The sequence below is a fragment of the Thamnophis sirtalis genome, unplaced genomic scaffold, assembly GCF_051295495.1.
Source record: "Thamnophis sirtalis isolate CommonGarterSnake01/CBP01778 unplaced genomic scaffold, rThaSir2_p1.2 scaffold_6, whole genome shotgun sequence".
In the NCBI taxonomy this organism is placed as follows: Eukaryota; Metazoa; Chordata; class Lepidosauria; order Squamata; family Natricidae; genus Thamnophis; species Thamnophis sirtalis.
Window position 1 is genome coordinate 18,225,896 of NW_028261386.1, and position 14,156 is coordinate 18,240,051.

The following is a 14,156-nucleotide window of genomic DNA, read 5'->3' on the forward strand; positions in this document are numbered from 1 at the left end:
TCACTTACTTTATTTACTGCCCATCTCGTCTAGAGATGATTCTGGGCAGCTTACAAAACATTGAAACCGGTAAATATTTAAACGATAAAATAATAAACAACAATAACAGTAAGCAGAGTTAAAGCAGAGGTGGGTTCCTACCGGTTCGCACCAGTTCGGTAGAACCGGTTCGTCAAATCTACCAAACCGGTTAGAAGAGGTTCCACCATTGGACCCGGAAAGCAGGCCACACCTAAAGAAGAGGTTCCAAAAATGTTTGAAACCCACCACTGAGTTAAAAGATGGGGAGGAGGGGAGCTTGAAGTAAAAGAGAGAGATAGGATCTTTTCTTAATCCAAAAGCCACCTCCAAAATGGTGCATTCCCCCCCCCGCCCCATTTGGACCCCAGGCCAACTGGCAGAGTCAGGTCTTTAGGCCCTTAGGGAAGGTCAGTAGGGTGAGTTGCAATCTCACCCCGGGGAGGGGTGGGGCAGGATATTCCAAAAGGCAGGAACCACAGCAGATAGGGAATGTCTTCTGGATCCCACCAGCCAGAATTCCTTGATTGACGGGGTCCGTAGCATGCCTCCTCTGTCAGCATAGGTGGGATGAGATAATTGGAGGATGCCCAGCTGCTATGTGTTTCATTTTGTATTTTACCTATTGTATTTATTTTATTGTAAACTGAAGCAAAGGTGGCAGGATACATTTAACATGGACATGGAAACCATCCGGGTGGACCTGGCTGCTGCCTTTGATCATGAAAACTGGGTTTTGTTGATCCAAAAAATGGACTCTGCATCTCTGGAATAACACTAGGATGAAGAAGTAAGCTCTGCATAGAGTCACATGTCAGGGTTCCAAGGAACAACCCCAATGAAAGAAGACTCAGAGACTTGAAGTTCCTCAATGTTCCATTTTATTAGCGATGTCATATTGGCACATTTGGGAAAACCTGAATCTGAAAGCTTCCAGGTTTTCCCCACCCAAATGAAAGTTCAAGTCCCTTCTCCTGAACCCACATGTCCATCACATGGCCCAATCAGGCACCATCCCAACTGGAGATGCCCCCCAGTCATGCCCCTCCAGGTGCAGGGCAAGATGTCCTTGACTCCCTGAGAAAGAAGTGTTATTATGATTATATATCTCCTATATGCCATATAGCCCCCCGTCCCATTTTCCCACAGCATTAAATGTGGCAGGTCTGAAGGCCCAATGTAAAAAAGATGGTTTCCAGGTCTGACATCATGTATGTGAAGTAGGAAGCTTATAAATAGAATGAATGAATGAATGAATGAATGAATGAATGAATGAATGAATGAATGAATGAATGAAGCTATTAATGGCAACTAGTCAATCAGAAATTCTGGGGAACACCAAGTATTGATTTACCATCTGAACTAAACATGGAAAAGGATCCCCAAAAATTTAGGCCAAAAGATTCAGGGATAATTCAAATTCTGAGGACACATTTCAGAAGAGAGAAATGGCAGCATGTTTGAAGAGAATTCCAGAGATGTGAAGAGCCAAGATAAATGGCTTTACGTAGCTTACAAAAGAAAATAAATTGCTTACAAGAGGAAGCATCCTGGATTGGTCAGGCAATTATCTAATTAATGGGAGAAAAGGGTCACGTCCAAGTAGCCCAACACCACACAATTTATGCTTTATGGAAACTGCAGATTCACAACTCAACAGTGCCCCCATCCCCAGAGTGCCAAAGTAATGAATCTGTCCTATGTAAGGGTGTAATCGATGTGGGAAGGCCATTCACCAAGGATATCGCACTGATAGGGAAGTGTTGCACACAGCCATTATCACTGCCATAAATGAGGCAACGGCAGGGAAACGGGAGGGAATGAGAAGCATTTGCTTGGTATTCTTGCAATCTGCTCAAACGGCTATTTATTCTTTGAGTCAGACTATTATTTTAACCTACACCAGAGGTATCCAAACTTGGGAACTTTAAGACTTGTGGACTTCAACTCCCAGAATTCTACCCCTGACCTACACAGACTTTAATAGCAAAATAACAGAGTTGGAAGAGACCTTGGAAGTTGGAGGTCTTCTAGTTCAGTGTTTCTCAACCTTGGCAACTTGAAGATGTCTGGACTTCAACTCCCAGAATTCCCCAGCCAGCGAATGCTGGCTGGGGAATTCTGGGAGTTGAAGTCCAGACATCTTCAAGTTGCCAAGGTTGAGAAACACTGTTCTAGTTCAACCCCCTGCTTAGGAAACCCTTTTCGGACAAATGGTTGTCCAACCTCTTCTTTAAAATCTCCAGTGTTGGAGCACTCACAACTTCTGGAGGCAGCTTGTTCCATTGATTACAGGTAGTCCTCGACTTACAACAGAGTTCATTTAATGACCGTCTGAAGTTACAATGGCACTGTAAAAAGTGACGTATGACCATTTTTCACACAGACAACTAACTGTTCCAGCATTCCTGTGGTCACATGATCAAAATGTAGATGCATGGCAAAAAGCATGTAGTTATGAGATTGCAGTGCCTGGGTTCCTGCGATCATCTTTTGCGACCTTCTGATAAGCAAAGTCAATGGGGAAGTCGGATTCACTTAATAGCTGTGTTACTACAGTGATTCACTTAACAAATGTGGCAAGAAAAGTTGTAAAACAGGACAAAACTCACTTAGCAAATTTCTCACTTAGCAACTTAAATTTTGGGCTCAATTGTAGTTGTAAGTCAAGGACTACCTATAATTGTTCTAACTGGTAGGAAATTTCTCCTTAGTTCTAGGTTGCTTTAATTTCCATCTATTGCTTCTTGTCCTGCCTTCTGGTGCTTTCGAACAAGGGTCACCAACTTTTGGACCTCAGGCACCACTAAATTCATAATTTTAAATTCCACGAACCACTAATATGATCTGCCTAATGACCTGCTGGGTGGGCGTGGCTAGGTGGTCATGTGACAGGGTGGGTGTAGCCAACCCAATGTCACTCACGTCAAAGGGCCCCTCGCCAGCCTCTACTTGTCCCTCCCCTCCCAGCCACTCCTCGGCTATCCTTCCGGGCTCCTTAGGGCCCCAACAGGAAGCAGTTGCTGGAGCTAAGCAGCCACCATGAGGAAGAGTTGGCAAAATAGCTGGCTCAGTTCAAATTGGATCTGACTGAGAAGGAGGCTCAATAGAAGCAGCTCACTGAGGACTACGAGCATAGGCTTTCCAAGCAGAGGGAAGACCTGCGGGAGTGCAAGGCCAGGTACCGGTGCCTGGAGGCTCAGCGGGCTGAAATGATCAGCCAGTTCCAGCTGATCATCTCCATGATCACAATTCCGTGATGCATTCCCACGGGAACAAGGGCCTCCGGCTCTATGCCACCAGCAGCACTCCCCTCCAGCCTTTACCAAAAGCCCTGCACCCCAAGTCAGAATTTCTCTCCCCCCACAACCCACACAAAAAGACCCCAAAGGGGGAGACTATCTGCAGCCACACAAACATTCATTGCACATATCCATCCCAGGGATCGTAGTTTGAGAACCCCTAATTTAGTGCAAAAAAATATGCAAACAATTTTTCTGTGGACCACCAAAATTTTCTTGCGGACCACCAGTTGGTGACCGCCACTTTGAAGAATAGGCTGACCCCCCTCTTCTTTGTGGCAGCCCCTCAAATAATGGAATACTGCTATCACCTCATCCCTAGTCTTTCTTTTCATTAAACTAGACATACCCAATTCCAGCAATCATTCTATATATGTTTCAACCTCCAGTCCCCTAATCAGCAACTCCTAAAGGCACTTTGCTCTGCTTACACAAAGTGCTTTTTCTAGAAGCATTATTCTTTGTATGGGTCTTCTCCAAGCTGGTGCTCTCTCCCCTCCAAAAACATCCAGCCATGCCAAATCTTACCTGGCAGGTGCCAGGTTGTGAGAGTACTCTCTGCCAAACCAGAAAGACGAAAGATTTGCAAGTGAACGTAACAGCCACCGTATCAACAAATCATAGAAGACTGCAGGTGTCCCAAATATAGCTATATAGAATAAAATGTCACATTAGAAAAGGACGTAATAAGGGATAAAGCAACATAAGGGTTCTCTGCTAAGCATTCTGAGAGGTGTTGTAGCCTGTGTTTCAGCTGGCTTTAAAGAAGGATTAGATCAAAATCTACGGAGAAGGGGAGAGCTCTGTTAATCCGTTAACAGAGCTAAATGGAATTCCATATTTGGAGGTATCCCTTTTTTGTATATAATTTACTTTCATGTCCTATTTCTACCATTCAGGGGCACTGAGCTCCCTGGCAGAGAAAGCAATTTCTTCCTTAACTGCCATCATTCTCCTGCTGGGTGGGAGAGTTGAAATTCAGCATGTTTGAAAATCATTAGGTTGGGAAAGAAAGCCTAAATTTATCCAACAAACGTTATGGCTTGATGAGGATGGGCAAACCTTTCCCTCACCAGCTTTCCTACACATAATACTCTCCTCCTCTTACAGTGCTTCCTGTTGCAATGCCTAGCAATCAAACCTTCAAGTGGAAATAAAAATATCTATATGTATTTATCGTATTTAGAAACAACCCATCTCCCTTCCAGAAGAAGATACATGTATAATTAAATATTCGACACTAGACCAGTGTTTCTCTGTCTTAGCTATTTTAAAATGTGGATTTCAATTCCCAGAATTCCCTAGCCAGCATGCTGGTTGAGGAATTCTGGGAGTTGAAGTCCATACATCTGTATCACATAGATACAACAGAGGTTGGTCATTGCCTCATAAAACCTCATAAATCATTGGTCATTGAAATAGGGAAGAAAATGGTAAGTGAGCACCTGTCTACACTAGATGAGTTCAAATCACCAGGACCGGACGGATTACACCCCAGGGTTGTGAAGGAATTGGCAGATGAGATCTCAGAACCACTGAACTATATCTTTCAGAGACCCTGGAGCACCAGGGAACTGCCAGAGGACTGGAAAAGAGCTAATGTAATTCCTATCTTCAAAAAAGGAAAAAAAAAACAGATTCAGGAAACGATAGACCTATCAGCCTGACCTCAATACCAGGAAAGATTCTGGAAAAGATAATCAAGCAACGAATTAACGAACACCTAGAAGTAAACAAAGTAATAGCCAAAAGCCAACATGGGTTTGTTAAAAACAGATCATGCCAGACTAATCGTATTGCATTCTTTGACAAAGTGACAAAATTAGTGGACCAGAGGAATGCTGTCGATATAGTTTACTTGGATTTCAGTAAGGCATTTGATGAGATAGACCATAACCTACTACTAGATAAAGTAGAAGAATGTGGGTTGGACAGCATCACCACCAGATGGATTCGTAACTGGCTGACCAACCGCACTCAACATGTAGTCCTCAATGGAACTGCATCTTCATGGAGGGAAGTATGCAGTGGAATACTCCAAGGCTCTGTTTTAGGCCCAGTACTCTTCAACATCTTCATAAATTATTTGGATGAGGGAATAAATGGGGAACTCATCAAATTTGCAGATGACACCAAGCTGGCAGAAATAGACAACACTCCAGAAGATAGGCTTAAGACACAGAAGGATCTTGACAAACTTGAACATTGGGCACTATCTAATAAAATGAAATTCAATGGTGAAAAGGGTAAGCTTCTACATTTAGGCAAGAAAAACAAAATGCACAGGTACAGTACAGGTGGTACATTGCTCAGTAGTAGTAACTGTGAAAGGGATCTTGGAGTGCTAGTGGACAACCATTTAAATATGAGCCAGCAGTGTGAAGCAGCTGCCAAAAAAGCCAACACAGTTCTAGGCTACATAAACAGAGGGATAGAATCAAGATCACGTGAAGTGCTGATATCACTTTATAATGCCTTGGTAAGGTCACACTTGGAATACTGCATCTAGTTTTGGCCGCCACGATGTAAAAAAGATTTTGAGACTCTAGAAAGAGGGCAGAGAACAGCAACAAAGATGATTAGGGGACTGGAGACTAAAACATGTGAAGAACAGTTGCAGGAACTGGGTATGTCTAGTTCAATGAAAAGAAGGACTGGGGGAGACATGATAGCAGTGTTCCACTATCTCAGGGGTTGCCACAAAGAAGAGGGAGTCAAACTATTCTCCAAGGCACCTGAGGGTAGAACAAGAAGCAGTGGGTGGAAACTAATCAAGGAGAGAAGCAACTTAGAACTGAGGAGAAATTTCCTGACAGTTAGAACAATTAACCAGTGGAACAGCTTGCCTCCAGAAGTTGTGAATGCCCCAACACTGGAAGTCTTTAAGAAGATGTTGGATAGCCATTTGTCTGGAACGGTATAGGGTTTCCTGCCTAGGCAGGGGTTGGACTAGAAAACCTCCAAGATCCCTTCCAACCCTGCTATTGTATTGTATTGTATTGTATTGTATTGTATTGTATTGTATTGTATTGTATTGTATTGTATTGCTTCTATGCCCTCTGAGCTTCCAGGATACAGATTAATCAGAGCCAACCAAGAATTGAATAAAATGGACTTTTGATTTGATTCAGGTGGGCTCATTTTATTAACCATGATGGTTAAGAATCAATCTACTTATCCAGAGACTCTCTATCTCTGCCATATCCTCAAACAGATCTTGGTTTGGGGAAGCCACATAAAATCAGCATTGCCTCCTGACTTTGCTAGTGGAGATATATAGTTTTCCTTTGTGGAAAATAAGGCAACATATGAAAAAAAATTGATAGAGCCAGCAGGCTCTTTTCCATTTTTCCCCTAGAACCAGGAAAAGCCAGAGGGAAAAAGTCGGGGCAAATGTAGACAAAACCTAAGCTGTGTCCAGACAAGGTTAATCGGCTCAGATTAAAAGACCTTCTGGCTGCATTTGCACTTCATGAGAAGTTTGTCTAGGGTCAACCTGTTGCAAATCCAGTCTGCTTTGTCAGTTTATGGTTCAATGTATTCTGTGGACTCAGGAAACAAATAGATTTAGAAACTAGGTTATACATGTAATGAGAATGACATGTGCTGCTCACTTAAATCTTTTGTATGGCATGTCCTTTATAACACTTTACAATCCCCCCAAAATTACTGTATTTTTGGAATATAAGACGCACCTTCCCCCCCCAAAAAAAGTGGGTGAAAATCTGGGTGTGTCTTATACACTGAATTCAGCATTTTTGGCCTCCCAAAACCCCGCCCCCTTTGCAAAATGGCCGTGCATAGCCTTTAGGAGGCTTCCAGAGTGCTCCTGGGGGCTGGGGAGGGCAAAAATGGGTGTTTTTTTAACTCATTTTTGTACACCCCCCCAAGCCCTAGGAGCATTCTACAAGCCTCTTAAAGGTTATGCATGTCCTTTTTATGATGAAAAACGGGCTGTTTTTGGGAGGTCTGCAGAGTGCAAAAACTTTTTTTAAAAAATTGTCTCTTCAAAATCTTGGTGCGTCTTATACTCTGGTACGTCTTATACTCCAGTGCGTCTTATACTCTGAAAAATATGGTACATGTTATTTCCTGATTCCTCTAAGGAGAGAAATCCAACTTGGAGCACAGACACGCCCTTATCTTTCTGATTGTCCCATCACTCCTCATTCCCTCCACTTCTCTGTTCAGCCTCTCCTCAGAAAGCATCATCTGCTCTCAGCAGTGGAACTGATGCTGAGAATTGAAATGTCACGACAATCAAAAGCTCTGATGTTCAAACTTCTAAAAAGGAGCAAGGCTAAGGGATTTGAAAACCAGTACCCTCCAAAGTCATTTTCCTTTCCCACGGCTGTAAGATTTGATCAGGGTGTTTTCTGAAAAGGTGATGGTAAATCACCTTAAATTCATCGCCCACTTTAACCTTTCAAGGCTGAATTTAATCTGCAGCCTGAGAGTGAGCCAGCCAGCCAGATTCCTGCTGGTTCATAGCCAACCTCTTCATCTCCTTACAGCTAAAAATACCTAATGAACATAAATTGTGGCATGTGCTGGGCCTGTATCACAGCAAATCTCCCAAGTCTGTAGAATAGCAGCGACAAGAAAATGCTTCATCTATTCAATTACAATCCACCACAGTTTCGGTTTCAGAGACCCTAAAGTCACAAGGCAAGGAAATAAAAAATATCTTCTCCTCCTCCTTTACAAAATAACAGTGTTGGAAGGCCTTCTAATCCAACCTTCTGCTCAAATAGGAGACTTATACCATTTCAGAGCCGAGGTGGCGCAGTGGTTAAATGCAGCACTGCAGGCTACTTCAGCTGACTGCAGTTCTGCAGTTCGGCTGTTCAAATCTCACCGGCTCAGGGTTGACTCAGCCTTCCATCCTTCCGAGGTGGGTAAAATGAGGACCCGGATTGTTGTTGGGGGCAATATGTTGACTCTGTAAACCGCTTAGAGAGGGCTGAAAGCCCTATGAAGCGGTATATAAGTCTAACTGCTATCGTTATTGCTATTTCAAGCAAATGGTTGCCCAATCTCTTCTTAAAAACCTTCAGTGATGGAGCATCCACAACTTCTGAAAGCAAGTTGTTCCACTGGTTAATTTTGGCTGCTGCCACACACTTCTGGCTTATATTTATGCCACTGTCCAGTAGGACTACTAGATCCCTCTCACAGTTACTGCTGTTAAGCCAGATTTCACTTAATCTATACCTGTACATTTGGTTTTTCTTGCCTAAGTGTAAAACCTTACTTTTCTCTACACTGGATTTCATTTTATTAGATAGGGCTCAGTGTTCAAATCTGTCAAGATCCACCTGAATCTTGAGCCCATCTTTTGGGGTGTTGGTTATTTCTGTCAGTTTAGTGAGTTTGAAGAGTTCCCCTTCTATCTCTCTATCTAAATTGTTTATGAAGAATATTGGGCCTAAAATGCAAACTTGGCATACCCCACTGTTTACTTTCCTCCTTATAGATGTAGTACCATATAGAGGTCTACACATTGAGTGCAATTTCAGTCATTGGTGTCCTCCTCCTCCTCCTTGCTGGTAGTTTTGTTATTGTGATTATTATTATTATGCTTATGCCTATTACTGTTATTTCAATTTATAACCTACCTTTTCTCTTAAGACTCAAGACTGTATATCTGGTTCTGTGGCCATTTCTGGTTCTGTGGCCATTTTATCGTCACCATTATTTGGTGGAGTAGGCTGAACTGAGAAACAGTAATTTGCCAAACGTTATTCAGGAACTGGGCTGGAAAGAGAGGAGTCCAGTCCAAACCAATAGGAAAAACTCGATGCCAGGGGTGTCAAACCCACGGCCCGCAGCCCATATGCATCACATGCTGGCCATGTCCACCCCCGGTTTAGTGATCATGCAAATTTGACACACCTGATCTATATGGTATCACCCTCACCATTCAATACATCAGAGATTCAAACCGAGATCTCTCTGCATATTCCCAAATTCTCCCTCCCCAAAAACCCATTCACTGTAGCAGCTGGGTGGATCCCTGGCTATGTCACTGCATTTACTTAAAACAAAAACTAAGCTTCTAGTCCTCACGGTTTTTAAGACTGGCTCACAAGGATTCACACTGATGAGAAGATCCATTCACACACACACACAGACAAACACACAGAGACACACAGAGAGAGAGAGAGAGAGAGAGAGAGAGAGAGAGGGAGGGAGGGAGGGAGGGAGGGAGGGAGAGGGAGAGTGTTCGTTCCAGAACTTAAGTTTAAGCTTTTACTTTATTTTAAATTCTGGAGATCACGATGTCTGTCTCTTCTTTTTGTACACACACACACACACACACACACACACACACACACACACAAACACACACGGCTCCCTTTAAGTCTCAAAAATAGATGTGGCAAACAACAACATTATTTCTGCATCTGACTTAAGTACTGTGTAACTACTCATCTGCCTCCACAAATAGCCTACGTTTTAACTCTGGTGCTTGCAGAACCAGATTCTAATTCTAGGCTGGGTGTTTTTGAGGTCTGCTTAGCATCAACGCTGTCCGTCTCCTCCCTACCAGCTTCCCCGCTTTCATTTCCATATATCTCCGAGTCAGAGAAATTGAAGCTATTCATCTGGGCTCTTTCCTCCTTGAGGAACTCAGCATGAAACAAGCCCACTACAAAGACTTTTCAGTCGTCTCCAAGAAGATTTCTCTTACAGAGAAACTTGCCTTTTGATCCATGCCTTAGGTCTCACATTCCATCAGAGATAGCTTTATTATTTTTTTAAAGCTCATCTCAGGCTTGCGGGGTGGGGCTTGTCCTAGTTTCCGCAAATCTCAGAGAGAGAGAGAGAGAGTCCCAAGTCTTGCATCAGCCTTGCTTTCATCTCAGGGGAAAGTGCTAAATTTTGCCCCTTCCCCAAATCAACAACTTCCCGACATACTGAACTTCAGCTCACAGGAGCTGCTGGGGACTTCGATTCCCCCAAAGACTCCTTGAAATCTTTTTCATCCTGAATTACAAATATGCTTACATTTCAGGAAAAAAGGGGGCACATGTTTGTAAGATCTTGCAACTCAGAAAATGGGTAAACGGAGCAGCATCTTAAAAATCCAGAGACTTACCTGGGCAAAATTCCACCACTCCATGCGACTTCGACCGTTGAAGTGGAGTGTTTGCTGCCCGTCTGAAATTCTGAATTCACGAGCCACTTGTGGTGACTGGATCTGGTTTTGAGCAGGTTCACCCCTTTTTTGGCCTTCACCCTGCCAAGCAACAAGAAAGAGAGAGCAACATGTTTTTCTCAAGGACCCTCAAGTTAGGTCCCTCCATTTTCTCCCTCTGCGTTTCCTTGGGTGTAACACTCAACTGCCCAGCATCATCTTATTAAACTGAAAATACCACCACATTCAAAGTGGGTTACTGGCTATATTTCTATAAGAGGTGAGAGCCACTGACATTATAGCACCTGAATTCTTGGAAAAAGCTGCCATCTCAGGATGGACACAAGATGACAATCTACAGGTAGTCCTCATCTTACGATCATAATGGAGCCTGCCCATCACGGCCGTAAGTTATGATGGCCATAAATCGGGTCACCCATGTGACTGACTTTATAATGTTTTGTAGGGATCATTAAATGAACATCATGGTTATTAAGAGAACTAATGATTTACTATGGGCTGGTGTGGCCAAAAACTAGAAATAAACACCAATTTTCAGCAAAACCTTTGTAAAATGTGGTCACGTGACTGTGGGATGCTGCAAATAGACATAATTGCTGAGTGCCTGACATGTGATCATGTGATCACGGGAGTTGGGGGTGGCCATCAGAACTTCAGAACCAGATTATAAACTGGTTTTAAGTCACTGGTCTTAAGTCAAGGATTATCTCTACATGCCTTTGCTGTCCTCAAGTGGCCATCTGGATTTCTGCAGCCCCATATATGGTACCCAATTATTGGAACACCCTCCTACTTCTTATGCATCAGAGTTTTTTCAGGAGTGGAAAGAGATATAATCACAGCATCATTTAGGATGCTCATGTCCACAGTTAAGTTCACAGCTTATAAGGTGAAGGTAAAGGTTCCCCTCGCACATCTGTGCTAGCCGTTCCTGACTGTAGTGGGCATTTCATCTCTGTTTCAAAGCCAAAGAGCCAGTGCTATCCAAAGGTTGGCAGAAGCTGGGACAAGTAATGGGAGCTCACTCTGTTACGGGGCGCTAGGGATTCGAACCGCTGAACTGCCGACCTTCTAATCGATAAGCTCAGTGTCTTAGCCACTGAGCTACCGCTTCCCTTCCCAGCTTATAGTGCTGTATAATTTATTTGTTTAGAATTTTTAACATTTGTAACAAATTTCTTCATGCTTTCTTTGATGGAAAAACTGGGGTGTATATAAACTAACCCACAAATCAAACAAAAGCAAAGATCCTAACCACATTTGAGTATCCTGATGGGGAGAACGTCTTGCCAAAAGCCCAGCACTGTCACAGGAGTAAACATGAATAAATAAGATAATCTATCTGCATCTACTTATGAGCCTCTGAATGTCTGTGTTTGCAATATGAATTGTTTTTGTTGTTCTTGGCCTACTGTCTTCTGTGTTGGGCTAAGTGAATGCCTAAATGTCACAGAAACTATACTAGGTATTGAAGAAAGCTGACTTATTTAACAAAAAGTAACAAGAGACAAAGAGCAGAATTTGCACAGCAAAGCTGCAAAGTACTTTTTGGCACTTCTCTTCTTCCACCTGCTGCCTAAAAAAGCATCCAGGCTCCAGACTGTTCATTTTTGGTCTACAGGTTACTGACGACTGTGGGCTTTGTTAAAAGTCTGCATATAAGAACCTTCCACACCTTTCCACAACTGTGGAAAGGTGCAAGGAGACTCAGAAAGAAAAGACAGGAACTAGACATAAACCAGCAACAGATGGGAAACTACTTTGATAGTAATTTATAAACGACAGCTTGCAAAAAGCACAGAAAAAACAGATTCAAATACTCAAAAGAGATTCCGCTTTAATGAATTCACTAATAAAAGAAGGCTGGAGCTTCCTACGGCAGTTTTCCAAGATTTCAAAATGAGGGGTCCTTGGAGCTGTCTGAGCCTGGTTGTTTCCTTTCAGGCATTTCTCATTACCAAACTAGGTAATATCATCACTGCTAGCACCTGGGAGAGCACCAAGGACCCCTCATTTCAACCCTGAGCTATAAATATTCTCTTCTACCAATTCCCAAATGAATTGTTTCACTAAAACTCCTTATTAAAGCCTAGGTAATCACCAACAATGATGAAGGGCTTATTCTGGACCCTTTAACAACCCCGGTCCCTGCAGGCAGTGCTTACCTAAGCATGAAGTGCTCAACCGTTGAGTTGCCCATCAGGTACAGGGTGACACTGAGCACCTCGCCTGGTTTGAGAGGTTTCTCAGGTAGCCGGATGAAGATGCTGTCATCCAGACGCTGCTCCTGCAAGGGCTGGGTGGCCGGCGGCTGAACCAGCCTCAGACTACCAATGCGCAGGAGAGGGTGCTGGGTGGGACCTTCGATCCGCGCCCCGCCCCCTCCTCTCCGTCCCATTGGTTCGCTCCCACACTCCCCTGTTGCATCGGGGGCGTGGAGCGTGTAATAGAGTTCTGCTTGCTGTACGTCTCCAGCTGGTTCAATGTCCTCCACCACTTTCCTCCGCCCCAAGGGGACAGCAGCGGGTCCAAACCAAGCTTGAGGCAGCTCAGCTTGGGCGAGGCAGGTGGCCAGGCTGCCCCGGAGACGGCAAGAGGCTCGGACCTCACGGGCCTCACGGAAGGCATGGAGCCGCACGCAGGGCAGCCGCTCGGTCACGTCGAAATCATCCCAGTCACGTCCGGCCACATAGAACAGCACCTGGGCTGTGGGTTGGTTGGCTGGCACCCGTGTGCCAACGATGAAAGCCCGTACTTTCCAGTTCACTGTCAGGCGTTCTGGTATCTCCAGAGTGCTTGAGGGCTGCAGCAGCTCTTTGGGTAGCACCAGGCCTGAGTTGAACGGCCCCAAAGAGACGTTGAGCACAGGCAGCTTCTTGGTTTGGAACACAACGAATGGCTCCGACCGGGTCAAGCCAAGGAGATTGTTTCCTCTCGATATCGGCCGCGTCTCTCTCAGGAAGAATGCCAAGCGGGTGTTGGAAAGGTTGTAACTGACTGGAAGAACAGCAGCGGCCGGAGGCTGGGAGGCCTCTGGGGCTTCTGAAGTTGTAGGGGGGACTTTGGCCTGAGCTGGAAAACAAGGGATAAAAAAAAAATCAGTCATTGGCTGTTACTATTGATCATCTTTTATATACTCCCTATCCCAGTGATGGATAACATTTTTCGTCACCGCGTGCCGATCTGCGTGCTGAAAATGGCATACAAAACCATCCCACAAGGAACATGTGGCTTGCTAGCATTCACGCGCGCGGGAGCTTCAAAACCCGGAAGAGCAGAGTTGTGTTGCGCACCGGCACCTGAACTTCCGATTTCTTGGGGTGGGCGCGCACCCAACAAACAGCGAGTCATTGCGCATGCGCACAATGGAAACCTGGATGTTCGGGTGCCGACATGCGCATGCACAACACAACATGACTCTTCCAGGTTTCAGCGCTCCCGCGTGCGCAAAGACCAGCTGGCCAGTGCACCTGTGTACACAGGAATGCGGAAGAGGAGCCAGCGAGGCCACGCATCCCACACGGGATGGCTCTGTGTGCCGTTTCTGGCACATGTGCCATAGATTCGCCACCACAGCCCTATCCTCTAGAATGGAGGTGGGAATCTGTGGCCCTTTTATGACTTGAGGACTTCAACTTCCAGAATTCCTGAGCCAGCCATGTTTGCTCAGGAAT

General features: G+C 44.5%; 1 protein-coding gene across 1 annotated transcript in view; it reads right to left on the reverse strand.

Annotated features, from left to right (window-relative positions):
- TMEM132E (transmembrane protein 132E) overlaps positions 1-14,156 on the reverse strand; it is a 262,395-nt gene that overhangs the window by 31,605 nt on the left and 216,634 nt on the right. The window contains exons 2-3 of the mRNA XM_087717291.1: positions 12,648-13,554; positions 10,423-10,563 (exon numbers count right to left, since the gene is read on the reverse strand). Of these exons, the coding sequence (XP_087573417.1) occupies positions 10,423-10,563; positions 12,648-13,554 (1,048 nt within the window). The remainder of the gene's footprint in view (positions 1-10,422; positions 10,564-12,647; positions 13,555-14,156) is intronic.